Consider the following 27,774-nt stretch of genomic DNA (forward strand, 5'->3'; position numbering starts at 1 on the left):
CCCCAGGTCCCTACCCCCTGCACTGCCCAGGGACTATTTCTGGGGAGCTGAAGTCACTTGCATTTGGGCTCTGAAGTCACATTTGTCTCTGCTTGTGCTAATTCTCCCACACCCAGAAGTGTCACAACACGGCGCTGTCTCTGTCGCGGCAGTTGTCCCCCACATGCCACATCCCAGATGCTCCTGTGCTGCTGCTCACAGCCAGGTGCTTCCCCAGCCCCAGGCTCTCGCCAGGATGGTGTGGGGCTGCTAGCACCGGCTGGGTGCACGGGGGCACTGACTCACACCCAGCTGCAGCAGTAAATAAATATTTGCTTTGAGCAAACCCTATCCCAGGAAGCGCACCAAGCTGTGCCCCTCATCCACGGGCATCTTAGCAGCTACTTCCTCCATCCACCAGCCCCTGCTGTGGCTCCATCCTAGATCTGCGTGGCCCCAGCTGCCGTGCTGAAGCAGAGGGGGGCACTGCCCCCAGGGCTGCCCAGCAGGAGCCCCCTGCATCCCAATGGCCCTGGCACCCTGCGCCACGCTGGCCACATGGCCCCGCAGTGAGTCCCACTGTGTGCATGATCCCTTCCATATGGGAGCAGCCAGCGGAGCTGCCAGCTCCCAGCTCCAGCGCTCGCTGCTACATCTGGAAACTCTTCTCACCCTTAATTGTTTCTAATGCCTTAACACACGGAGTGACTAATAAGACACTAATTGGGCGGCGTTAGCAGGGAGCGGAGCCGGAGCGCTGGCAGTGCCCTCCGTGCCAAGCTGCCGGCTCCCAGCGCTGCGCTGCTGTGTGCTGCCATCACCACAGATCCCTCTGGACTCCGGCGCCTTTCCCTGCTCAGCCTCTCCCAGCGTGCTGCAAAACCCGCCCCAGCAGTGGGGAGAGCCAAGAGAAGCCAATTTCAGCTCTACCGAATGGTCCCTGTGCTCCAGGAGCCAGGGCAGGGAGGGCACAAGGTACACCCCAGCAGGGACATCCCACACACTGCCAGCCCTCGAGCAGAAAGGCACCGGGAGACCCCAAGAGCTCCCCTCTGACTCCTCACCAGCACGGTGCCTCTGGGCACGTACTGGCAGCACTGGGATGGGCTCGTGCTTGGCATTGCCCACGCTGAGCCAGGGCGAGAAGACAAGTGATGAATGGCCACGGGAATGCACCTGCTCCGAGTGATTTATGGCTGGTGGGGAGCCAGGCCAGAGGACAGCTGCATTTGGGACCCTCCCCGTGCCCCAAAGAGCTGTGGGGTGATGCCCCCACCTCATTTCTGGGGCTGCCCTGTCTCCCTGGGAGCTCCCATGGGACTGCCAGCCCTGCCTGCACATCTGCTGGCAGCACTGTGCTCGCCAGAGCTGCTCAACAGCAGGAAAGAGGCACAAATCTTGTTACACACTGGCTAAGCCTCCCTGGGCATGTTTTCTATAAATCTCCTGGAATTTATTATATGATAACTAGCCTGGAAAAGCTAAATTAAATCCACAGCCAAGAAACTGACTTTCAAGTGTGACCTAATTTAGTTGCTGGAAAGGGAGGGAGGGAGGGAGCAGGGATCCCGGTGCCAGTCGTTCCCGGGCTGACCTCCCGGTGCAGCCGCACACCCCCCGTCCTCCTCTTCGCCGTGACTCTGGGGACGGAGCTGCGCAGCCTTTCATGTCTGAGCGGATCTCACACTCCCACTCGCCGGAACAAAAGCGCCTCAAGGGCTCCCCTGTCAGATGTTTTCCATTGCTCATCTCCAAGTCTTCCTTGAAGGAGCACTCTCCTCCCGGGGGTGCTCCAGCAGGCTTGGGGATGATGGGGAGAGTCGCTGCAGGGGCTCTGCACTGGCTCCAGGCTGCTCCCCACCAGCCCAGTGAGCCCCAAGCTCGGCACCAGCACCCACACGTCCCACGGCTGGCAGCCCTGAGCCTCACGCAGGGCCCAGCCAGGCTCCAGGAGAGGAGGAGGAAAGCAGCGGGGAGAAAAGCTGGATAGGGAAGAGGCTTGGTGGCCTGAGCTCCAGTGAGCCCACTTCTGCCCTGGTGACCAAAGCGTGTGCTGGCAGCAATAGCTGCACTGGCCTTGCAGACAATTCACAGCCCTCCCAATGCAGGGGCACGACGTGCATTATGGCTGGGGTGACAACCTGTCTGCCTTCCCCTGAAAAGCAGCACAGTCCCAGCCCCAGAGCCAGACATCCCCCAGCGATGCACAGGGTCCTGGGAGAAACTCCCAGCGCTCCCACTTTGGCCAGGACGCTCACAACAGCTGGCTCCACAGGGGCTGGGCAGGACCTCGCACCCCTTCACCTCAAAGCTGCCCACCCGTGGGGCTGCTGGCTCAAGGCAGAGCGGGCGCAGGAGGCAGGAGCAGGGCACGGGCAGGGCCCGTGGCGAGGGCGACGTGGGCACAGCGGGACCACGGTGCTCCGGCAGACCCGGGGGTGGCTCGGGGCTGGCACGCGGACGCGTGCTGTTGTTCTGGAACGGAGTGCACTGGCAGAGCGGCATGTGGGAAGCTTGCATAATAGTGCCAGCCCACACTACGCCTGCTCCTTCCCAGCATGATCAGCCCCTTGCTTTCATGAGCAATAACATCCACCCAAAGTTTTCTGAAGACAAAAAAAAGACCTTCAAGGTGATGCACAGAGCTCAGCTGCCTTTCCTGCCTCTGAACTGATTAATGCAGCTGGGGAATCCATCTGCATGGCCACTCTAATGCCATAGACCCTATACCCCAGCACGGGACAAGAAGCCTCAAGCTCCCATTTTGTGATGCCTGAGCAGGCACCTGGGGCTGGGGCAGAGCAGAGGAGCCAGTGTGCACTGGGCAGTGCTGCGAGGGGGGCACACACAGCCCCCACACTGGGAGCCCTGCTGGTGCTGCACAGCCCCAGGGCACTCCTCCTGCCCAGGCTCTCCCCTTGGCTACTGCCAGCTGGAAGAAGAACAGTCCCACCTCTGGGGGTCCCCCTGGCACAGTGGTTGGTGCAGAGGGCACTGGAAGACAAATTCTCTTGCAGAACAGCCCCAAGCAGAGCCCAGTCTCTGCTCACCATGGCTGCCACAGCATGGCCATGACTCTCTGAGCACCTGCTGAATCTGTGGGTGCTTGCAGTGCTAGGAACAAACAGGGGAAAACCTCATCTGGAGGAGAGAGTCCCACTGCCTGCGAGAGTTTTAAATTTTAATTCCTCCTCAAGCTGGTGTGAGCTCCCAGTGCAGACTGGTGTCAGCACGAGAGATTCCAGTCCCTGTAACGTGAACTGACGGTGATGGGTTCAGCCCAGACCACACGGAGCTGCACGCAGCCCTAAGGGGAGTTTGCAGCATGGTTGGCATCAGGAGCGGGGTCTTGGCGGGTCCAGCCGGGCTGCGACGTGCAGGGCTGTGTATGCATCATGGGCACGCACCCCTTCCCCTGCAGGGGCACCACCAAGGTGCCGCATGCTCCGGGACCTCCACACTCCTGCAGAGAGCAGGAGGGAGACAGCTGGGACTGATCAATGCATCCCAGACACCCCCCATGCCATATCCACGAGGATAGAGCAGGCGTGGCTTGTCCCAGCGACGTTCTCCTTTGCCAGGTCAGCACACAAGAGTCAGGACACACAGGATCTGTACCCAGGGCTGCTGCTAAGTCCCTGGTGGGCTGATTGTGAGCTGCTGCCCCAGGCACAGCCATGGGAAGCAGCATCTTCATCCTCAATCAAAGAATTATCTCCATGCCCTTCCCTACTGGGACTGCTGGGTGGAAATAACATACCTGAAGACCAAGAGCAGGTGCCTCAGGTGTGGTGGCAGGTGGGAACTCACACTCGTGTTCACCCCTCCAAGCTGTCAGGAAGAGCCGTCAGGGTCTCAGAGCAGCAGTTTCTCAGCCTGAAAGAGAGAGGGAGAGGCTCCAGTCCCGTCCCTGTGTAGGCACCGCCGCTAATAACAGAGGAGGACGTGGCGGAGCTCGGCGCTCAGAACGCCACGGCTCCAGGGACTCGCACGCGCTTGGCCCACTCCTTCAGCAGCACAATTATCTCATGGCTGGGAGCGGCTCTGCCATGTGCAGGGGCAGGACCCTGCCCAGTGGCAAAGCCCCTGAGGAGAGGGGAGTGTGCTCGGCCCAGGGAACAGGTGATGCTTCTACCCCTCTCAGCCCCTAAATTATCAGGCTAGCCCAGAGATATGAGGCTCTTACCCCGATGTGGTTGTCTTGCTTCTTTATTCATTGAGGTCCGGGGGAAAGAGAGGGGGAAAGAGGGTGAACAGGAAGGGTCATCGCCTTATCTAGGCTCTGGACAGGGAGGGCTTCTGGGCTCCCCGCCAACCCCGTCAGGGCAGGAAGGAGGGGACCAGGCTTGTCTGATCAGAGTCACAGGGTCCCGGGAAATGGGGGAAAGCATGGCTCGAGTGCACTGTAACAAACAGGGTTCAGCTGCACGGGGCATGCAGCAAGTCCCAGCTTTCGGTCCCCAGTGGGACATGTCTAAGTCTGTGCACTGACACAAAATGCTGAAGCTGGTCCTACCTCGCTGAGAGCATCAGCCCTGGCCTCTGATGAGTGCATGGGATGGAGACAAGGAGAGGCAAAGACTTCTTCCTAAAGGAATAAAGTCCCCAGCCCACCTGTTCCCCCAAAGGCTTTCTGGAGGCCACCGGCAGCTCCACGTTTCATTTCCCCCGACACAGGCTGAACAGAAGATAATTTAACAGCTTGTCCCCCATTGTAATGGGACTTCTTCCCTGTTCCCCCGGGCAGCCCATCCATCACAGCACAGAGCAGTGACATCCCCCTGGCACCTCGGCCCTCAGCCCTCCCTTGTGCCATGAGTTATGACACCTGCACCGTGCTGTGGGATGGGCTCAAAGCACCAGCTCCACTCCAGGAGGTGAGATTTATCCCCTCGGCGGAACAGGGGCAGAAGCCAGGAGATAAGTCACAGCTGAGCTGCAGGAGTGGCGCTCAAGGTCCTCCAAGGTTGGCTCATTAAAAACCCAGGAGAAGAGGAAGACAAGACCTGCCTGCTGCTGTGGCTGCGAATCCCCTCCTGACGCTGAACCAGCCACAGCCAAGAGGGAGGTGGGAACAGAGCTGGGCCCCCCAGGCTGACTCTGCAGCAATCCCTGGGGCAGGCTGCTGGCCAGGGCTTTGTGAAGCCACTAGTGTCTCCCAGACACCATCCCAGCACATTCCTATAGCCCCAGCAGACAGGGATGGGCTTCCCAGCAGTGCAAAGCCAGTAAAAATCCAAGAGGCAGCTTACAGAGGTGCTTGGATGCTGCCCCCACCAGCAGACCGGAGGCACCCACTCTGGAACTGGCATCTACAGTCACCCAGCACACCAAGCATGCTGCTGGAAGTGAGCACCGTCCCTGCAATGGGCACCATCACTGATCTGGAGACAGACCACAGAGAACCCACAGAGATACAGTGAACATCGCAGGCACTCCCCAGACTTGCTGGAATTCCCTTCCTGCTTCATTAGTCCTGCTCATTAGGTTCTGCTGATCAGCAGGCATAGCTAGAGCTTGGCAGCATCATTCCCCAGCCCTTCCATCCCAGCCTCTTTAATGTTGGTCTGTCACAGCCGGTCCCCTAAACCCCCTTGGTGTCCCCTAAACATCCCTTGGCTGTCCCCTTGCACAGGCTCTGCCACCAGTCCCTGTTCCCTCCCTGCTGTGCTTTGTGAGTGACCAGGATCCACGGTGGAGCTGAGGGCTCAAAAGGGACTCACACTGCAGGGTTTGCCCCACACTAAACCCCTCCAATCATGTGCAGCAAGTGCAGGATAAGACAAACACTGGGAAAACCCAATAGCATCACTGAAACTAACTGAACACAGCAGGATTTTTTCAGCACCTTCTATTTTCAAAAGCAAACCCGTATGAGTGCAGGACAGGGGCTGGCATGTTCTCCACTGGAACGGATGCTGGGCAGCATCCCTCAGCATTAGCAGCATCTCTGCAGCACCTGCCACTGGGAAAGTGTTCCTTCCCCAGGAGGGACGGGAAAGTGAATTGCAGATCCCTACGGGGCATCTCCCCCAGGAGCCACCGGGCTTCTACTGCACACTAAACCACAGCGATTAGATCAACAAGCCAACCCCTGCAAGGCTGAGAGATTTTATCAAAGCCAGCAGCACCTCAGGGAGGAGATGGGAAGATGATGCAGCTGCCCACAGCATCTGCAATCCCCGGGCCAGCCTGGCGGCTGCTGCAGGAGGCAGGACCAAGGCTGGACCGCTCATTTTCAGGAGGCTGAGCCTCTCCCGCTGCCTCCATGCTCCCAGGACGCTGGTCCTGGCCCCGGCCCGATGCCTCCTGTCAGATCCCACCGTGGCAGTGGGGTGCCACAGAAATGCCCCTCTGCAGGCAGGGCTGGGGGGCAGCAGGAGCTTGGGAGGCAGCTGCCCGCAGTGCCCTGGATTGCAGAGGAGTGGGGAGAGGAATTTTCTTTCAGCAACAAACTCGCTGAAGCAGCACTCGGCACCTGCACAGCCCCAGATACAGCTCCTGCTCCAGCCCAACCTGGAGCTATTTCCCACTTATCTGCGCCACAGCTGATATCTGTGCAGCAGAACACGGCGCTCAGTAATAGGATTTTGATGCTAAACAGAAGATGTTTTTTTCCCCGGGTCTCACTTACGTCACACCTGGAGGTATCCACGGCCATGGAGGTGACACTGAGGAAGGCTAAAGAGTTTCAACTCCTGCGCTGAGTGAGCAGCTTCTCCTTCAGCTGCTAAACAGCAGAATTACAGTGATCTAGCATTGCCTGCTCTTGTCGTGCCCCCACCCCAACACAGCCCTGGGGAGGGGAGGGAGGAGAGCACACCCCCACTGCCCCCACGGCTGGACGGAGCCCGCTCCTCACGCAGCTCCCGTGGGAGTGACCAGAGCCCCTTGCTGCTGGGGCTGAGCTGGGGGCTGGGGAAGCCTGCATCCCATGGGCACCATCTGCTCCCCGTGCTCCTCGGGCCCCAGGGGTGTGCTGGGGGAGCCTGAAACCCACAGACATCACCTGTAGCCCACAGGCATCACCCACTCCCGTGGGCATCAGCCGCTTCCAGCACTCCCCCAGCCCCAGGCACTGCTGTCAGCTACAATCCTGTGCCACAGGGACCACCCACACACCACAGCAGCAGCAGTACCACAGAGACAGGCTTGGGTGGCAGAGCCACACTTGCAGCTGCCTCAGGGAAAGGGGAGGAAGGCTTATCACCTCCCTGCCACCCTCCTCGCCACAGGAGCCAGAGGAAGGTCCCACGCACCCCCAGTGCTGGAGCTGGGAAAGTCTCTGCCTGCCACAGACAAAACCAGAGCGAGGGGAACCACCCCCGCGGGTGCGAGTGACATCTCATCCGTGGGAATGCTGCCGGCACAGCGGCAGGGCTGTCACTACTCCCATGGCACAGCCCGGGTGGCCAAGGGCAGAAAAGCCACAGGCTGGCAGTGCTGGGAGAGGCTGGCCAAGGCCAAGACCAGCGAGTCACGGCCGGGCCTGGCACACTGGGCCAGGCTGAGCACGCCCGGGCCAAGAGGTGCTCAGTGGTGCATGGGGATTGTGGGGTGCACGCTGACCACGGGGTGCACGCTGACCATGGGGTCCTATACTGACCATAGGGACCCATGCTGACCGCAGGGTGCACTGACCATGGGGTCCCTGACCACTGCAGTGGTCGGCTCTGGCTGTGGCCGCAGTGGTGCCCAGGCCAGCCCCGCTCCAGCTGACCCAAGGAGCACAGGCACAGCTCTGTGCAGGCGAGCACAGCCCCAGGGCAGCTGTGCCAGCCCCAGGGCAGCTGTGCCAGCCTGGCCCCCATGGCACACAGAGGTGTGCCCACGGGCAGGGCAGTGCCAGCAGCCCCTGCAGCAGGGACAGGGTGCCAGCAGCCGGGGCAGCCCTTGCTGTGGCAGAGGGATGCCAGCAGCTGGTCGCAGTCTGTTTTCCTGCACAAGAGCATTAAGCATTCCACATGGCACTTTTGCTGTAAATCACTTCCTATTCAGGCTCACTGCTGAGGGTCTCTGAAGGTCGATTTTCCATGGTTATGACAACAAAAACTAAAATTGGGTCAAACCTGAAAGGTATTATCTTTCTCCAAGCTGCTAAATGCACAATAGTAATGAGGTTGGTTAAGCAGTTCACCCCCAGCCTGCATTATTTGCTCTGAAGATGTATTAACCAGTTAAATGAGCGTGATAAGGCAGCCCTGCACATCCCTCCCACCAGCCACACGGAAGATCTGAGGTTCTGGGTCTCCATATCCCTGTTAATAACCGAGACCACGGCCCCACCGACAAAGGCGGCCGTGCCATGCGGCTCTGGGCTGGGCTCTGCCCGGCCTGACCCACGGGAACACAAAGGCAACTTTAAAGGCATCCAGCAGCTCAGAGCCACTGGAAAAAATAATTATCGTTCCTCCACCCCTCTCTCTTTCTTCTTCTTAACACTCTCCCTCCTCCAAGCTCCTGATGAAAGAACAAACCCACCGCCTGCCCCATCAAAGGCGGTTTAGCAGCATCCCGACACCAGGATGGGGAATTATCCCTGGCAAACACATGCAGCTGACCTGGCTGCCACCACCCAGCACGGGACCCAGGGGTGCGTGGAAAACCCATCCAACCATCCCATAAGCACTGGAGGTCACTTCACAGCAGCCTCCAAAAGATGCTGCGTGCCCGCGGCAGAGCTCTCCATGCAGACCTGCTGGCAGGGTGCAGGATGGGCTGCCCAGGGAGGCCCCACCCTAGTGGAGCTGCAGGACCAATTGTGGGACATAAACAATATTTGTTTTTATGGGATTTCTGCTATTTTTCCTAAAACAAACACCCATTAACATAAATATAACTGATGTAAACAAGCATGACCCTAAAATCCATGTGCAGCTGTATGGAACAGGGAAAAGAGAGGGAGGGAGGTTGGTTAGGAGAGAGGGAGGGGAAACACTTTAATTAATCTCTAAAATGAATGAAATGGGAAAACTCAAACTGCAGGGAAAGCATCTGGTGCTGCTGCAGGAAGAGGCTGTGCTCTGCTGTGTAACACCGGAGCCATCGGCTCCCACACCGAGCACTCCATGGCACCAGCCAGCGCTGGGAGAGCCACAACACTCAGAGCACCCGGGGAGGGCAGCCTGCCGTGTGCCAGTCCCATGTGCCAGAGCCAGGAGCTGGGAACATCCCACTGGCTCACCCCTGGTGAGCTGCCGCAGCTCCTGGCTCCATCCCCAGCCAGAGGAGGAGCATCCCCAGGATCCCCACGGGCAGTCTGTCCCGACAGGGGATGGGGACCAGGGCAGGGGGCTTCACCTCCTGCAGGAGGGACCCTGCCACCAGTCAGGGAGCACGCAGGGGAAATACCCAGAGAGCCTCAGTGTGCCTCTCACAGTGATCCAGCTGGGGCTTTGCCAGGAGGAAGTTGCTGCATGGAGAAATGCCAGCACTTTCTAGCACAGAAGGATGGATGAAGATCGCAAGGTGGGATTTGTGTTGGCAGCTCTGGGACCAGTGCTCCAGCCTCCAGGCACCATCTCCTGTGACCAAAATGTGGCTGTGAACAGTACCTGAGGACCAAGGGAGAGAGAGCAAGACCTACAGAGCAGATTCAAGGAGCTCCAAGATGGAGGAGATGGCCTGGGGGTCAACCAGAAGCAACAGCAGATTCACAAGTTGAAGGGGAGAGCAGTGGATCCAGACTGAGCTCTTCCAGGTCTCCCCACAAGCAGCTGCTGCTCCGAGCAGCTCCCTGGCTGCCCCAGGACAGCTGCCATGCTCAGCCCCAGCACTCTGGCAGCTCCAGCCACACTCACACCCCGCTCCGCTCCAGGCCAGCTCCTGAGGGATCGTCCTTCATCCCAAGCCTGGAGAACAAAGGCACAACGTGGCTCCCCTTGGACAAACATCGACCACCAGCACAGCTCCTTTCCAGGGCAGTGCTGGTTAGGAGTGCTGGCAAAACAGGCCATTGCCAGCTGTGGTGCCCAGCTCTGCCCGGCAGTGCCCGCCTGGCACAGCCCTCCGCTCTGGGAAGGGCCGCTCCCTTGTCCCCTCACCTGGGTGCAGCACTCGTGCTGCCGAGGCTCCACAGCAGGAAAGGCTCTGGGATGGGTGGGTGGGACGACGGCACCCCCAGGACTCACCCAAGCCCCCGCGCTGGGCTCTGCACCTGCCAGCCCTCCTGGCCACCACAGCTCCCAGCACGTGTCCTCCCCCCTGCCCTTTCCAACACTTCCAGTGATGGCAGGGAGCTAGAAATGCCAGGGAAAGCATTCCTTACTTCAGGAAGGCAGATCATCTAAAGACTGGCACCAGCCCAGTGCCAGGTGAGACCTCCCCAGATTTACAGCCAGCACAGCTGAAGAGACAGAGGAGCTTTAGTGAATCTGGTTAAGGCCTCATGGGAAAGTGGCAGCAGGATCTGAGTGACCTGAGAGCTCCACCTCTCAGTCGGGAAAACAAAAGTGACACAAGAGAGGAGCCTGGCAGCCCAGGGACTGCGGGGAGGGGGCTGCCGAGGGACACGGCCAACAGGACACCACACCCTGCCCAGGGAGCAGGGACCAGGCAGCTGCTGGGACAGCAGAGCATCACTGCTGGAACACCCTGCACTGCCTGCGGCACTGATCCAGCCTCCCCCTCCTCCTCCAGGGCCTCTTACTCTCCTTCCCCTCTTTGTCATTCCTCTCAGCTCACGCCTCTTCTCTGCTCTCCTTCAGCTGCTCACAGCAATAATCCAGGGCACTGACGCCCCAGCAGATTGCTCAGCGCCGCTCCCCACTGCTGACCAGGGTTTTAATGATTCCCCCGGCCGTGCTGGGGCTGGTCCCCACCTCCACCGGCTGCCAGGTACTCCCCACATCCCTCCAAAAAACACCTGCACCATCCGCAGGGATAGGTGAGGAGCACCTGCCATCTCCACCTCCGTGGGGGCTCAGCTGGGCTCTGCTCATCTTGCCCCTAAGCTCTCAGCCCTCCAAGGACCTGCAGGATTCTCTTGGCAGCTCCAGCCTCCCCAGGCTCCCCGGGCCAGGTGAGTGCAGCCAAGGGCACCAATGCAGCAGCTGGAGGGGCTGCAGGCTGCCAGCATTCCCTGGGGACAGGGAAGCGACGAGCATGGCTCAGTGTCGGTCAGACGATGCTGCTCAGAGCCTCGTGGCACAGAGCTCTGCAGAGGCAGGGACAGGACAGGGACCAGGCAGGGACTCGACAGGAACTGGGGCTCTGCCTGCAGGATCCACACAGCACCTCAGGCAGCACCTGCAAGGGCATGAGCTAGGCAGGACCTGCCAGGATCTCCTCCCCAGTGAGGAGGATGAGTGTGACAGGGAGAGGAGATGCTGCTCAGGGGGAGCTGAAATTCAGGAGATGAATTGCTGAGCCCCGTTCCCAGAGCAGAGCTGCCCAGGACGGACTAACACACTTCTAGAAGCAAGGGACAGGCCAGCAGTGTGACCCCAGCCAGCTCTGTCATCTCCCCCCACAGGGCCATGTTTGGATCCTGCACCCAGCTTTAGGCTCCCCAGTGCAAATGGGACTAATATACAGGAGGGAATCTTGCAGAAACTCACAGTGATGCTCAGAGGCTGGAGCACAGGACAGAGACACAGTGGGAGGGAGGCAGGTGCACAGCCCAGAGAAGAGGCTCAGGGGCACCGGGGAGGTTACAGGGGAACCAGGGCCAAGGCAAGAAGCAGGGAGGGAAGTGGAGCTCCAGCTGCATTATCCTGTTTCCCAACAAATCCGTCCATCCATCCATCCATCCATCCGTCCATCCATCCATCCACGTCAGCAAAGCAATTTTAGAGGCAAGCAGCAGCTGCCACAGAACCACAAAGCAGAGGCAGTGCCAAGTGCCAGCAACCACAGCCTGCCTGCCCCCTGCCTGGCATGGCCCCAGCCCCTGTCCCCACCTCCCTGCTCAGTGAAAGGAGCAGCAGTGACCCAGAGGTGCAGGGGGTGCCCCAAGACCCCCAGCCCCCGCAGGCCCCACCAGGCACAGCACTCGCTGCCAGGCTGCAGATCCCCGTGTCCCATCCTTTAATTAACATTCCACATGTAAAGTTGGGATTGTAATTACTGCGACTGATTAACAGGCCGAAGGTAGCCCATCTCCGAGGCGCAGATTAGCCGCGGCTCTCTGGAGCTCCTGCTCTCACCTCGGCACTGCCGGCGCATTCCAAGCGGGGCCCGATGCCCCGCGGGCTCTGTCCCACCGCTCCCCCGTGCTCGGCTGGGCCACCACGGCTCCGCTCCCAGCGGCCCTGGGCTGGCACACTGGAGGATGCTGGATGCTGAGAAGTGATTCTCAGAGCCTCCTCTCCCTGCTGTCCGCACAGCAGGTGGGGGATAGAGGGTACAATTCCCAGAAGCCAAGGTTCCTTGCAGGGAGAGGTACGCACCACTCAGAGATGACCCTCCTTGAATGTGAAAACACAGGGAACATCCCACAGACCCAGCTGGGCTCTTCTCTGCCCACCAGCCATGGTCCTGGGGTGTGACAGCACCCTCTAATCCACGGCTTCATCAGGCAGGGAAGGCAATCAGCTGTAATTAACGGCTGCTGCGGGCAAAGCACGGCACAGGGACCTTTCTTCCTTCTTTTCCCCAAGACTGCAAAATAAATTATCCCGCAAAGTTAGCAGAGGCTGAGCTATGGAAACAATTAAACAAAAATTAAATCTAATTCATTTATACTCGGAGCACAAAGTGGATAATGTGGGGGTTTTCTTTGCTCTCCTCTCTTTGCCTTGGTGTTACAGAGGACTATTATGGGAAATTAATCACGGGGAAAAGCAATGAACGTGATCTATCGCTCTTTAAAAGTGCACTGTAGTGATTATATAAAAATCTATTAGAAAGGCCAGGAAATAGCAGAGTGACACCGCTTAAAAGGAAAAAGGAGACCGGGCTGGTGGCAAAGGGATCGATTTCTTAACTGACGGATCCATGGCAGAGGGAGCGGGAGGAGGTCGGAGCGCGGGATGGCCGCAGGGCTGCGCACGGCCGGACGCGCCGCACGCCCGAAAACATCGGCACAATCCCCTGCAGGGAGGACTGGCCCCGCGGGGCTCCCACCGAGCACAGTCCCGCAGGGACGGCCGCCCCAGGCAGCTGCAGCACCTCACCGCATCCTTCTGGCACTGCCCCACCTGAGGATGCCCAGCGAAGTGACCCCATCCCCAGCAAGGATGGCAGAGCAGATCCCCAGTAAGGATGGCAGAGCAGAACCCCCAGTAAGGATGGCAGAGCAGAACCCCCAGTAAGGATGGCAGAGCAGACCCCCAGCAAGGATGGCAGAGCAGAGCCCCCAGTAAGGATGGCAGAGCAGACCCCCCAGTAAGGATGGCAGAGCAGACCCCCCCAGTAAGGATGGCAGAGCAGACCCCCCCAGTAAGGATGGCAGAGCAGATCCCCCAGTAAGGGTGGCAGAGCAGATCCCCCAGTAAGGATGGCAGAGCAGACCCCCCAGTAAGGATGGCAGAGCAGACCCCCAGTAAGGATGGCAGAGCAGACCCCCAGCAAGGATGGCAGAGCAGAGCCCCCAGTAAGGATGGCAGAGCAGAGCCCCCAGTAAGGATGGCAGAGCAGACCCCCCAGTAAGGATGGCAGAGCAGATCCCCCAGTAAGGGTGGCAGAGCAGACCCCCAGTAAGGGTGGCAGAGCAGACCCCCCCGCCCGGCCCCAGGCAAACGCTCGCCTCTTTAACGGTGGCGATAAAACCTTCACCAAGGCACATTCCTCCATAAATCCCAGCCGGCAGCAGGGCCGACCCCGGGCCAGCCTAACGCTTTAACAACACCATCAATCCCCGAGGAGGGGCGGCAGACACCCGGGCCGCAGCCCCGGCACGGGCCGGGCAGGGCTGAGCCCCCAGACCCTCCGGGCTGCTCCCCGGGACCGAGGCTGCGGCAAACCGGCGACTGGCCACACAGCTCCAGACGGGCAATCCAGCCCAGCCATCCCGCATCTCTGGGCTCACCCACGGCCACTGCAGACACCCGGTGCCATCACCCCACGGCTACCACTTACAAACGCCCCCAGTCCCGCATCAGCACACGGAAACGCCTTTACGGGAATTTAACGGCAGTTTCCCCTTCCCACCAGGTGTGCGGAAGGCAAACACACCACGTTCCCTACACTGCATCATTTAAGCGATTTGGGGGAAAAAAAGAGTGGGAAAAAAAAACCCCTTTGATCTCAGCAGTCCGCTTGTTTAGCCCATGCAGGGATTTAATTGAGAAGGGATGTCCTTGAATAAATGCAGAGATGTCCTCACTCCCCAGGAAGGCTGCCGCGAGTTGAACAATCCCCTGAATGAGGTTTTCCGCGGAATATTCTGGGACAACACAGCCCCGGGGCCGCTGCCGCATGTCACTCATCCATCACCGGGAATGCCAGCGGTGGGCAGGCTGCCGCGGCACAAGGACGGCTGTGGGGAGCTCCAGGGCCCAAGGGAGAGGTGCTCCAGGGCTGGAAACACCACTCTGCCCCGAAACACAGCACAGCGGGAGGTGGGGGACACGAGATGGAGCAGCCCCGCACCCAGCGGGAAGGGGAGCAGGGCTGCCTTGGCACAGCAGAGGGGCTGCAGGAGGGACACGGCACCCCGGAGAAGCCAAGCTCCAGCACAACAGAAGGCGGGGGCAGCCGGTCCCCAAGAGCTGGCAGCCACAGCCGGGCTGCCAGCCCCGGCCCCTGGCAGTGCCCTCCCTGCTGCCAGGCCGGGCAGGAGCGGAGGAGCTGCAGCCCAGAGCCCGGCGGGGAGCTCGGCACCGGCGGCCACCGCGGGCAGCTCCTGCCCATCCCTGCCGGGCTGCGGGCCCTCAGCACCCCGGCATCGCCGCCCTCCTCTGCCAACTCCCTCCGGCCAGCCCAGCTCCCTGCCGGCGCAAATCCTCCTGCTGGGGAAGGGAACCAGCCCTGGAGATGCCCTTGGAGGGGAACACCTGTGAGGGGAACCAGGAGGACTAATGACAGCCAGGAGGGGCTCCTCAGCGGCAGCGCTGCACCCACAGATTTGGGTCTTTGCATCCCCTGCCCCAGCGGGTGTCAGGCGCCGATCAGCATCCTCATCCTCATCCTCCTCCTCGTCCTCCTCGGCGCAGCCGCGTGGGTGCCTTTGCCGCAAGGCTCCCTCGCCAGGGAAGCGCCGCGCTATTTTAATCCGGCATCTCCCACCACCCCAGCGGGGATGGCTGTGAGTGCAGCCCCAGGAGAGCTCTGCCCCGCGCCCTGCACCTGCTCGGGACGGAGCAATACCCCGAGGCTGTCCCTGGAGGGAAGCAGGAGTGGGTTGGCAGACCCTGAAACCCAGGGAGGAAGCTGCTTTTACCCTGGAAGAGAATTCACGGTGATAAAGGGGAGCGCAGGAGAGGACATGGGAATTCCCAGCTCATTAAAGTGCTGGCATCTGTCAGCCCATGGTAACAGCAGCTCCTCTTCCCCTCATCCATTTAAGTTCTTGTCATCCCCCTGCCCAGGGGACTCGTGTTCAGCTCTGCAATCACCCCACCACCACCCCACTGCTGTCCTACCAGCTGTGCCACCAGCATGTGCCCGTGCAGAGCCACAGGGAAGCTGGGTGCCCACGGGGACGCTGGGCACCTGCAGGGCCGGTACTGGGTGCCCACATGGACGCTGGTGCTCGAGCTGTGCCCGGCCACAGCTGTGCTGGAGGGAGCAGGAGCGCTCTCAGCCCCTGGGCTCGCTCGCTGGCTGCGGTGGCTAAAGGCGAGCTGATTAATGCAATTAGGATTTTAAATAGTAACACCAGAGTGGCTCATCAGCGCTGAAGAGGCAGTCAACTGACAGGCTGAGGAGCCTATTTAGGGATCCTGTTTGGCTGAGGATCCTCAACGAGGCCCCAGGGCTCCCTCGGAGAGAGGGTGCCAGCACAGGGGCACCCCAAAGCCCCCCCCAGTGCCCGCCTGGGGACACAGAGCAGCCCGGTCAGGGAATGACAAAAGGGACAGCCCTGCACACGCAGCCAGCTCTGTCCCCTGCCCTATGGCCACAGGGACACCAAGGAGCCCCTGGCACAGACAAGGAGCACCAGAGCTGCCAAGGGGTGCCCGCTGCGCACTCCTCCTTTTCCTTAGCAGTGTTTATTTTCTGTAATAAAGGCTCGGGAATGTGGAAGGAATTTCACAGTGCTTCCCAGGAGGCGCTGCCGTGCAGCAGCAGCCCCACAGCAGCAGATAAAGTGCCTTTTGCAGCAGCTAAACCCCCCCCCCCCACACACACACATTTTGCCTGCTTGGACTCAAGGGCCGAGGTGCTGGAGATCCTGGTGGGAAATCCAGCCGGTTTGGTGTATGCAGATCTCCAGCCACCAAGGAGTCTGGACTCACACACAGATGCAAGAGCAGCACAAACAGCCTGGAAATGCTCCGTGCCCTTCCCCCTGCTCATTCTCTATACCTGCTCCTGGGTGTGCTGGCTGATGTTGGGGTGCCCACGGGGGCAGTGCCAGCCTGAGCACCCGCTGGGCCCCCAGGGACAACGGGGGGACAACTGCAAGGAGCTTCCCAGTCCTTCTCCATGGGCCCCACGGCCCCGACTGGGCTGCTGCTTCCATCCAGGGCTCCGTCCTCACTCCTGCAGCTGCACTCCAGCGGGATGGCCAGTGCTAACACATCCCCAGGCTGGACCCCTGACGCTCAATGGGGGAAAAGGGGAAAAAAGAAAAGGGTAGGAACAGGGAATGAAGGGAAGGGCAGAGAGGGGACAGGAGGGCAGGAACAGGAGGGGAGGGCAGGAGCTACAGCCCAGGCACAAGCCACTTGCCGACTTTCTTGCGAGCTCCGAGGTGCCGTGGGAGGGAGCTGGCACAGGCGCATTACGTTTATTTATAGGCATTTCTGTGGCACTCGATTAAATGCTGTGGTGGAGATATTGCAGTGTGAAGAGTATTTAGAGCCGTTTAACACCTCTTAGTCGGCAAAAGCCCATCTAATTCCTGCAGCGAATTGTGAGTGCGCATAGCAAGGGCAAGAGCAAGGAAGATCCCTCTCAGCCCTGGTTCCACCTGGGAAAGAGACCCTGCGGTCCTTGATGCACTTGTGGCTGCGCATCCATGAGCCCCATGTGATGCTCCACTGCCTCCAGGTCAGTGGCCCAGGGTCTGTGTTCTGCAGCAGGACACACATCCCACAGAGCTGCCTCTCCCCAGCTGCTGCAGGGTGCTTGTGGCACAACTGTGGCACCCACAGGCCCTGCCTGTGCCAGCCCCAACATCCCCAAATCCTGCTGAAGGACAGGGCCTGCCCGAGGGTGGGCGCAGGAGTTCCCGATGCCCAACAGAACTCACTCCTAGCCTTCCCTGGGTATCTATAACTTCTCTGCAGAACCTCCCTGTGCCTTATCAGGGTGGCAAGGGGCTGAGCTGGTAAATCTCCAGATCTCAGGAAAGCCGTCAGGGGAGACAGTTCAAAGGAAAGGCTGCCAAGCACACATCAAGGTGAGCTCTAATTGCACCGCTGCAAATCCACTGCTGGCCCTTTTGCCCTTGGATCCCTTTGTCCCCTGCTCCCCTCTGCTGCAGAGCTTGGCCTGCCCATCCCCCAGATAGGGGACAAGGCACCGGAGCACAGGGGCTGCTGGCGCTGCGTGGCCACATAACTGCTTGCCTGTGGCAAAGGGCCAATGGATGGAGGCTGAAACACGGGGAGATGCCACAGCCCTGGGCGAGGCCACTGAAGCACGGCCAGCCCCTGGGGAAGCGCCCTGCCCCGGGCTCTCCCGGGCCACTGCCCGGCAGCAGGAGCCCGGACCCAGCGGCGCAGCTTTTGGTCAGCCGAGCCCGTGCCCGGACAGGAGGTGCCCCGGGCTCTGCCCGGTGATGGACCCGCAGCGCCCCAGCGGAGCCGGGGGCAGCCAGGGGCAGCCAGGGGCAGGGGCTGTGGGGTGCCAGGGCTCGCCCTGCCAGCCACTCCCTCACACCCGGCTGGTGTCGCTTGCAAATGGATGCAATTAAGTTGATATTGCGGCCGCCCGTAATTGCCGTTTCCTCAGCTTGGCAACACGACCCCGGAAGCCCCCATTATACTAATCACTGTCACACGAACACAATCGCAGAACACATAAAAACCTGGTGTGCTTCGTGCTGAAATATAACCCTGCTGAAGGCTGAGCCGTGCCATAAATCTGCTCAGCACTTAACACTACCGGCTAAATGGCCCCGCTTAATTACAGCTCCATAAACAGGACTTTATAGCAGTATCAATACCATCCAAAATCAATCCTGCTGATGGACAAAGAGGCGGACTCGGCTCCTGCTGCCCCGGGGCTGGATCACCCCTGCTCCCCACAGTCCCAGTTCCAGGGAATCTCCATCCCGTGCCCAGCTCGGACACACAGCACCTGGCTGTGGGGTGCACCCGGCCCCAGCCCAGTGCTGCCACAGAGCCCCAGCCAGGACATTAGCATGGCAACCCACACCGGTCTCTGTCAATTATGCTTCAGTATTTGAGCTCTAACCAGCTTCAAATTGAATCAGGGCAAAATCATCAGCATAAAAGGTGCCCGCACCAGCCGTTCAATTCCAGCACTGGGGAAAAAAAAGTTCTACATCTCATAATGGCCTTCTACCCCATAATGAACAGGAAAAATAAATTAGATTCCCAGCTAAGGGTATATTTATACAATTTCATTATGTGCCCATGAGCAAGTCTGGTTTTCACCAAGATAAAAATGAGCTCTCAGCAATGCTCGTGCTAAATAAATGGAGTGATTTAACAGCTTAACAAGGAGTGCGACAGAGGGGCTGCGGAACTGTGGCAAAAATGGAAAATAAAAATAAAAAGTATCAAAATGCTTGTGCTTCCTGCACTGCACTGGCACTGCCGGGTCAGATCCACCCAGGAGGGAGGAGACGGCAGCGCTGGGACTGTGGGAGCATCCCAGGCTGTGAGCACTTGCATCCCTCCCAAATGAAGCAGCTGGGAGCAACTCCTGACTGCTTCTCCTTCTGGTGCTCAACGTCCAAATGATCCTCATGAGCCAAAACCAAAATCCCAGTCCCTCTCCTTGCTGGCAGCCAGTGGGTCCAGCTCACTCTCACACTGCCACAGCAGCCCAGGGATGCCAAGGCCATGAATGCCAGCTGCCTGTAGGAGCAGGGAAGATTCTTGTGGCAGCTTTGGGGCTGGAAAGGAATATTTGCAGCCTGGGAGTCATTCCCAGACTCTGAAAGCAGGGCTCCTCTCCCAGCATTGCTGGGATATTCCCAATTCTTCCCTCCCTCCCTGTGGAAAGAACCTCCTGTTACCCATCTCTCTTCCCTTGTTCCACTTGCAGCCCCTCTGCTGCTGGGGGCTGCAGCACATGTTCCCCCCACCATCAATCTCTCTCATGCAGCCAGGAGGAACCTGGCCAGAGCTTGGAAGACCTTCTCACCCTTCCAAGGTTATCTGCTCCCAGGGAAGGCTCCTCCATCGCACCTTCAGCTGCTCCTGAAAAGAGCATGTCAGGTCTCCCCAGGCCCCATCCTGGGCCACGCATCCATCTGGGCTGAGCACCGTATGCCTTCTCCAGCACACTCAGGCTGCTCCCAAATCCAGAACCCACACTTGAATAGCTCATCCAGTTAATGGCAGAGCTGCTAGCAGGCAAATCTGTCCCCTCAGCATCAGCAGCAAAGCCAGAGTGAAGCAGTTGCCTTTTTTTTTATTTTTTTTTTTTTTTTAACCTCTCCTTTTTAAATAAATTGCAAGGCCACATGGTCCATCGGTGGGATCTGGAGACCAGGAGCCACCTCCAAGACAGAGCTGCTGGCTTGGCTGCCTGTCACAGCTCTCCTGCCACAAGGTGACATTTCCCCCTCCATCCTCCCTGCCCCAGGGAGCCGGGTGGATTAATGGTTCGGCGGGGCTTTGGAAATGTGCGTGCCGGGAGTTACGAGCCTGATTCATAACAGGAGTTCCCTCCCGGCTCCAGCGATTAATCACGGGTGCAAATGCAAACAGGGGCTGGGCTCAGCCGTCCCCAGACCGCGGCACAGCTGGAGCGGAGCCGGCACCTCCAGCCTCAGGAAAACAAATGCATTGTGCAAAGGATTGGTTCCAGTGCCTGCGTGCTCCGTGCAAATGCTGCACCAGCCCGGGAGCCTGCCTGCGCTGCCTCCTCCCGGGAGGAATTACGGGGCAGCAGCAGCTCTGCTCCAGCCCGGAGGAGCTCAGCCGCCACGGGCACAGACTGCTTACAGCAGACTGGCTACAGCCGATTTATCCTTAAACACCTCGTTAAACGCAGCAAGAGCCCAAAGCCTGCACAAGGATCCATCCCTCTCTCTGTGGGGCAGCTCCCGGGCATCCCACCAGAGGTGCTCCTGCCTGCTGGGAAGCTGAAGCTGGAAAACACCCGAGCCCAGCACTACCCACCCTGCCTGGCCCCAGGGGCACCCACCAGTGACCCTGACCTTCTTCTTGCCCTCAACTGAGCCAACCTCTTCCCAGTCAAACCAGCCCTCCCTACACCATGCTTGCCCAAGGACAGAATGGAAATCTCCGTTCCCAAGGGGACAAGGACCATCTCTGTGATGCTCTGTTCTGGCTGCTCTGGAATTCCTTCTTTCTGTCCCTCTAACATACATAACAACCAGTTCATTTTCACCACATCGTTTTCCCAGCCCCAAGCAGAGCTGTTTCCCAGGCTGCTAGAATCCTTTACAACCCCCAGAGGATCAGCAAATGATTTTTCACTCTTCCCTTTGGTTTGGAGAGAAAAAGGATCTCGGCTCAATCACAATTAGAGTGAACTGCAGCTCGCAGGCAGAGAAAGCTGTGGTTCCACTGTGTGACAAGAATGATCTAATCAGGCAGCGGGTCGGATCACCAAAAAACAAACCCCTGCAGAGATGATAACGGCTCATACCTGCCCCAGCTCAGCTGGCTGTGGGCACTGGGCCTGGGGAGGCACAGGGAGGGGGGTGATGGAGATCACACAGCACAGGGACCACAGCACGGTGGTGCAAAACCTCTGACTGTGCCTGGCCTTCATCCTGGGAGGAGGAGGACTCCCACATGTCCGTGCTGACATAGGCAAACCACCTCCCCAGCCAGCTCCCCGGGCTGGAGCAGCATGGGTAGCTGCTGCAGGACACCCCATCTCTTCCCAGCTCCCAGCCCCAAAGGTCCCCACGCTCCAGAGCTCCCCAGGCAGGCCCGGGGGCCACAGTGCCAGTGGAGGGGTCCCACTGCAGCACCAGAGGGGAAACAAAATTTGCCTTCTCAGGCAGTCCTTGCTCTGCCCTTCCCAACTCCCCCTCTGTTGCCTAATCTGCTCCTCACCCCGTAGCAAGGAGGCTGCAGGTTCAGTGGGGCTGGACACCACAGATTAGATTGCATCTGTCTGGGTATAAATAATTTACTGCTTGATGGTCAGAGTGAATTTAATTAGTTCTTGTTCTCCTGATAGAATCAGCCCACCGCTGCTAAAGCATTTCACTCCGAATTAGCCTGAGAAGCACTAACAAGGCAGCGCTAATTTTACACACACAACATCCCCCACAGTCTCTGAAAATACAGCTCCACAGAGCTGGGAGCAGTGCCCCGCAGGGCTGGGAGAGGGGCAGCGTGAGGGATGAACCCAGGCACAGCCTGGCCAAGGAGGGATGTGGGGAGGTGGCATGGACGGGCACCAGCACACAAACCCCATCCCTTCTGCTCTGCCCTCGCTTCCAGTTCTCCAGGGATATGGAGAAGGGGCAAGGGGGCAGGGAACTTGTGCTGGCAGGGCTGATACTGCTGCCTGTCAGGTCCCTTCCTACCCGGGGAGGGGCTCCCTGCCAGCTGAGTGCCCACCTCACCCCCTTCCTCCAGCTCCCGGGGTCATCCCAGGCCGCTGCTGCTGGAATTGCTGCCACAGCCTTGGAGCAGCACCAGCACACGTCAGCGCTCCAGGGGGACGCGTGCCTGCTCACCTGGAAGGGAGAGCAGAGCCGGGATCGCGGGGGGCAGCTGCGGGAGATGGCACAGAGCACTGGGGCAGTGCCAGGTCTCAGCACCCCCAGCCCCAAGAGAGGAGTCTGGCACCCCATGTTCAGCATCCTGTCCAAGCCCAGGCTGCACCCTGGAGATGGAACCAGCCTAGGCAGGGTTCAGGCAGGACCCAAGGCATGGAAGGTGGCAGAAATGCCCCTGCCCCCCTGGCTGCACCACCACGGACCGAGCAGCACAGCCCTGGGCCCCCAAAACCTGCTGTGCTCCCCCGGGCACCTGGCCCTGGAACATCAGGACCCTTTTTCCTGTGCTAAGGAGCCCCTGGGCTCTCCTCTAAGGACGGAGCCGCTCTGCCCGCAGCGCTTTGCTGCTCCTGCCTCCCTGCTCTGACCTCCCCTGTCTCACCAGGATTTATGGTGCACATTAACAGCCTGCCCGAGCTGGCACCGCAGCGCCTGTGCCACACCGAGCCCTGCTGGTGACCCCAGAGCCCTCTGAACAGGGACACCCCCCAGCCACCAACGCCTCTGCGGACACACCCAGGCCATCCACCCAAAAGTGAAATTCTGGGATATGGGACAGCGTGGAAAGGCTCCAACAGCAACGATGCTTTGTGGTGCCAGAGGGAACCTGCCTGACAGGACCAGGTGGGGAACTGGGTGCTCCTGCTGATTTCTGCCTGGAGCAGAGGCACCTCACCACAGGGTGCCCTCCAGCAGCGTGGTGGCCACCACTCCTGCTGGCACAGCCACACGCCGGCACACAGAACAAACAGCTCATTTTCCCCTGCTGTGGGCAATGGCTCTGAGCTGCTAATCCTCACTCAATAAATCACCTGCAAAGGTGAAGTGGCCACAGGCACTGGCAGCTGCCAGGAGCCCCGCGGGCAGAGGCCACCCCTCAGTTCACTCCAGCCCATGGCCGCTTGGCCACTGGTGCCACAGACAAGGATCATCCCCAGGGCACAGCAGCACAGGGGGAGCAGCATCCCTCCTTCTTCCCTTTTTTCCTCCCTCCATGAGCTCATCCTCTGTCCAAGTCACTCTCCCCCTCCAGGAACAGCCCGTACGATCTCGCCCTCTCTCCTATTTACGCATAAGCCAGGCTGACAACTCCTCTTCATCACGGTGTCAGAGCCTTCCTCGGCAGCCATGCATCTCGAGCAGGACAGCACCATAAATATTGCATAGGAGGTGTTTCTAATCTAGTTACAGGCTCAGCCTCTCACGCTCTTCCATCAGGAAGCCTTGGATTGAAATTGAAGTGTATTAGTATAATTTTATCAGGTTTTATTAAGCCTGGGGTCTCATGTTTTTGATATATAGTTTTAATTAAATTTTAAGTCAAAGAATGCAGTTGTTCATATTTTATCTCACCATGGCACATCGGGAGGAGGCAGTTAATCAGCACGCACCAAAACATCCCTTCGCTCGTGATGAACGGGTGCAAACTTTGCCAGCAGAGCCCAACTTCCCTCCGTTGCTCACAGCCCAGCTGAGCCCCTGCCCAGCTCCCTCCAAACGGCCCTTCCTGAGCCCTGCTGCCCTCCCACGCCAGCATCCCGCAGGAGCACTCCCAGGTGGGAGGGAGGGGAAAGCCTCCGGAGCGAGCAGGGAAGGGTGGCCTGGAGGCAGCTGCCACTGGCAGGGAGAGCAGGCAGGGACCCAGGAGCAGGGGCTGGGGCTGGCTCCTGCACCGGGAGGGACCTTCACCTCCCCACAGGGCAAGCATGGCACTCTGACTGAGCCACGCGCCCGGGCCCATCTGGACCTCCAGTTCCCTCCATCCTGGGAAAAGGGAATCCCAGCCCTTGGCTGCAGGGACTGCCCAAGCCTACAGAGGGTCCCCAGGGGTGCAGAAGCCCCTCAGGGATGGTACAGAACCCAGCAGCATCATCAGCATGGTGCCCTTCTTTCTACTAAGAGCAGTTTGGGGACACAAACATTGAGATTTGTGCCTTCTGCCAGCAAGAGCAGCAGATGCCATCACAGCTGGCACTGCTGCTGCCCTCACCTCATGGCTCCCTGCCCAGGGAGGGCTGTGACTCCACAGGGACCCAAGGCCACAGTGGTGGCGGACTGCTCCCAGGTCCTGGGGAAAGGCTGATCCATCCTGGCTGGAAGGAGCTGCAGCACAAGGCAGAGCAGAGCCAGCTCACCACCCAGCCACCCCTTGGCACCGTGACACGTCTGGCTGCAACTGTGCCCTCCCCATGCACAGCCGGGGCAACACAACTGCACCACAGCCCCCAGGCACCTTCAGCTGAGCACAGCAAAGCCGCTGCTGGCAGTGCAGCCAGGCTGGGTCTCCAGAGACCTGACCTAGAGCAGCACCACCCCCAGCCGCAGAGCTGGGGGAGCAGGGGCTTTGGGGACACAGACAACACGCTCCCCCACACACGTGCCACCAACTGCCATCTCAGACATCTCAGAGCATTCCTGAGCATGGAAACAGCTCAGCCCAGGACCATCACAAGTCCTGGAGCTTCCCCGGTGTGGAAAGCAGAACAGCCAAGCACAGACCAATCTCTCCCAGCTGAGGTGCTGAAAAAAATTATCATCAAATTTGCCAAAACATACTCAATTAAAAACCATTTGTGATACTATTACATTTTTTAAAATGTCTCATCTTTCCCACATCGAGGTCCCCACCTGGAAGAGCAGTAGAAACCACCAAGCACAGCATTACAGGTGACAGGTACAGCCCTGCCAGTGACAGCCACATCACCAGTGCACCCCGGCAGGGCCACGTGCCCACAGAGCGTGGTGGCCCCAGGGGTGTAAGGGACCACAGGAGCTGTCAGTGCTCCCTGGGACCTGCTCCAGCACTTCAGTGCCTGCCCAGGCAGTCAGATCTGTCCTGGGGAGCAGCTGAGGCTCACAGCCAGTGTGACACCACACGGCTCTGGCCAACGGCACTGACGTACTTGTACGAGGAGGAGGGAATCCCAGGACAAGCAGGAATGGTTCTGCTCATCAGCCGCAAGACTGATAGACTTGGGGGGTGGGGAGCGTGTTTTGCATTTCCTTCCTTTTCCTTTGCAAAGAAACAGGGATTTGGGGTTGGATTTTAACTTCATCCAGAAGAAAATAATTTAATTTGAAAAGGAAGCAGTTGGATTGCTTAACACGCTCTGTCCCTACTCCCATTGAAACAGGATTTGAGGCACAGAGTGTTTCAGGCTGAGCCCACCGGCACTCAGCCTGACAGGAGGGAGCTCCTGGGCACAGGAACGCCACCACAGCCAGCACTCAGCCCTGAGACTGCACCAGCAGAGGCTTCCCACACACAGGGGCTGCAGGAATCGCTGCCAGGGGGCTGCTCCCCCCCAACCCACAGCTCAGCACACACAGTGCCCCAGCCCCGCGCCCGCTGCAGCTGCCCACGGGCATCCTGCCACCCACCCCGGTGCCGAGGGTGCTGCGGTGCCACCAGGGGCCTGTGGGCGCCTGTGCCGAGGCTTCGGATACATTTGAACTGGGCAGCAAGAGAGCAGGGCAGCACGAGCGAGCTGCGTGTCACTGCAAGGAGAGTATTTATATCCTTCCCCGACGCAGCATCCCTTTGTAAAGGCACGGAGCGTGTACAGGCAGGGCTGTCAGTTCAGCGGTGTGTTACAAGTGTTTGATATGGAGATTTTGGCAGTGGGAATGGATGTACCTCGCTGAGAGGTTTATGTAAAATGACAGCTTCTGGAAAATGAAGCACTCAGATATTTAAAAAAAAAAATAAAATAAGAAGAAAAGTATAAACAAAAGGGAGGGAGGGGAGGCCTTGGCTCTGCGAGGCCAAAGCAGATCTCTCCTCCCTGCTGGCCCCGAGCAGCTCCCACCGCAGCCAGCAGCACAGCACCGACCCCAGCAGCTCGGCTCGGCTGGTCCAGCTCCACACAGCGCTGCCCCATTTCCATCCCATCCCTCCTCCTCTCGCCTGTTTCGGGCTGTGCCTTTCATCGCCGCTGCGCGTGGGCGGCGGGAGGAGGACGCGCTGCAGCTCCTGCCACGGCAGGTGGGACGAGGGACACAGCACCAACAGAGCCCAGCACCGCCTGGGCCCTCCCCGGGGCCGGGACTGCGGGTGCCAACACTCCCCGTGCCACAGCTGGCATGGGGGGATTAGGCACCCATGGAGCCGGGCAGCGGCCGGCCCCCCTGGCACCCTGCCGTGCCAGGGGACAATGCCGAGGTCCACACCCATCAGAGTCTGCACTGGCAGACGCTGCTGCTGGAAGCTCAGACGAGGCCAGAGGCACTGCAAAAGGAATGGATGTGATCCCACATCCCGGACAGATCCAGACCCGTTTCATGGGGAGCTTTTGCTCCCTCCCTGACTCCCACTACTCACCTCCCTCAACAGACTCCAGCTGCAGCAGCAGGCAGAGATGAGCACCCTGAGCAGGGCCATCTCATCCACGAAGGAATGTGGTAGCACCACCCATCGAGGCTGGAGTCTGGCTCATCCTTCCAAAGCCACAGCCAGCTCCCTCCTTTGGCTTTACACCCTCCTCCACCCCGTGCCCAGCAGGGGATCTGTGCCATGGCCGAGGTGGAAGCAATTCCTGCTGCAGCTATAATGATCCATAAAGAAGCTGACTTGTTTCTTACCTCTCTGAAATGAAGGATGGTGATTACCCTCCATCCCAGTCCACAAAGCCTAATCCAAATTGATGGCCTCCCAGAGATTGCTTCTCTTGCCTCTCACCAATCCAATACCCAGCTCCTCTACACACATCTACTCAGGAGCAAAACGTCAGCGTAATTCACGCAGGCTCTGGATAGAAAGGCCATTTATCCTGCAGGAAAGGCTCCTGGACAAGACATTACATTAACAGCACGTTAGGGAGAGTTGGCAGTGCCAGCCTTGCTCCTCCAGGCCACAGGCAGCAGGACAGGGATCAGCTCCAAAGGCCTCAGGAAGGAACCGAGTAAGGGAGCCCTCTGCGAGGTGTGGAGGTGCCGAGGAGCAGCGCGGAGCCTGGGGCAGGACTGACAACAAAGGCGGCAGCTGAAGCAGCACCATCCACGCCAGCAGCACAGCACAGCCACCCAGGGAGCTGCCCTGTCTGTCCCCACACCTGAGGCAGACCTGGGGGAAATCACCCTTTGACGTGCCATCCGTGGGCAGGATCCCGGCACAGCGTGTCTGTCCCTCTGGCACAGCATGTCTGTCCCTCTGGCACAGCGTGTCTGTCCCTCTGGCACAGCTGGCTCTGCAGGTGCCCCAGCAGCAGGCCAGGCAGAGGGGGAGGCTCAGCCACGGGGCCAGGGCACGAACCCCTGGGGACGGCACCTGCGCCCGGGAGCGCCCGGCTCGGCTCCACCGGCTCCAAGGATTCACTTCACCGACACCTCCGCCGACCTTGGGCAACCCTGAGCGGGACCCCCGGGGCCCCGGCTGGGCAGCGAGGGCTCCCGCAGCCCGGCCTCAGCCCCGGAGCCGCCGGACACGCGAGCCTGCCCTGCCTTTGCTGCTCCGCTCTCCTCATCCCGCCGCACCGCAGGTGTGCGCGGCGCTCGGAGCCCCGCCGGGAGAGCGGAGCCCCGCCGGGAGAGCGGAGCCCCGCCGGGAGAGCGGAGCCCCGCCGGGAGAGCGGAGCCCCGCCGGGAGAGCGGAGCCCCGCCGGGAGAGCGGCTCTCTCATGACACAGATAACAGCAAATCACCACAGCAGACCACCGTGGGGACCGGCGGGGGCCGCTGCCGCTCCCGCAGCGGGGGCTCCGGGCCTTCCACAGCTCCGGCGCTCCGTGCTCACTCCCCGCAGCCGTGGGGATGCAGCCGCGGAGGAAAAAAAACAGGAGAGGGAGGGAGGGGAGTGGGGTCTCTTCACCTGCTGCCCACTGCAGCACGTTTTCTCCCCGGCACGG

The 27,774-nt window shown here is 59.7% G+C and overlaps 2 protein-coding genes across 10 annotated transcripts in view; one reads left to right on the forward strand and one right to left on the reverse strand.

Moving 5' to 3' along the window:
* The window catches only part of RBFOX3 (RNA binding fox-1 homolog 3), a 70,710-nt gene extending 66,852 nt beyond the window's left edge, over positions 1-3,858 (reverse strand). For 7 of the 9 annotated variants that reach the window (XM_085556557.1, XM_085556558.1, XM_021534136.4 and 4 more), the window contains exon 1: positions 3,740-3,855. The gene's annotated coding sequence lies outside the window, so the exon portion shown is untranslated. Of the gene's footprint in view, positions 1-3,739 lie in introns of all 9 variants that reach the window. The other 2 variants (XM_085556560.1, XM_085556556.1) reach the window with 1 other exon arrangement.
* LOC146765803 (uncharacterized) overlaps positions 3,265-27,774 on the forward strand; it is a 33,163-nt gene continuing 8,653 nt past the window's right edge. Inside the window, exon 1 of the mRNA XM_085556561.1 lies at positions 3,265-3,855. Within this exon, the coding sequence (XP_085412687.1) occupies positions 3,421-3,855 (435 nt within the window). The 5' untranslated portion in view covers positions 3,265-3,420. The remainder of the gene's footprint in view (positions 3,856-27,774) is intronic.

The sequence above is a fragment of the Lonchura striata genome, chromosome 18 (genome assembly GCF_050655825.1).
Source record: "Lonchura striata isolate lonStrDom1 chromosome 18, ASM5065582v1, whole genome shotgun sequence".
In the NCBI taxonomy this organism is placed as follows: Eukaryota; Metazoa; Chordata; class Aves; order Passeriformes; family Estrildidae; genus Lonchura; species Lonchura striata.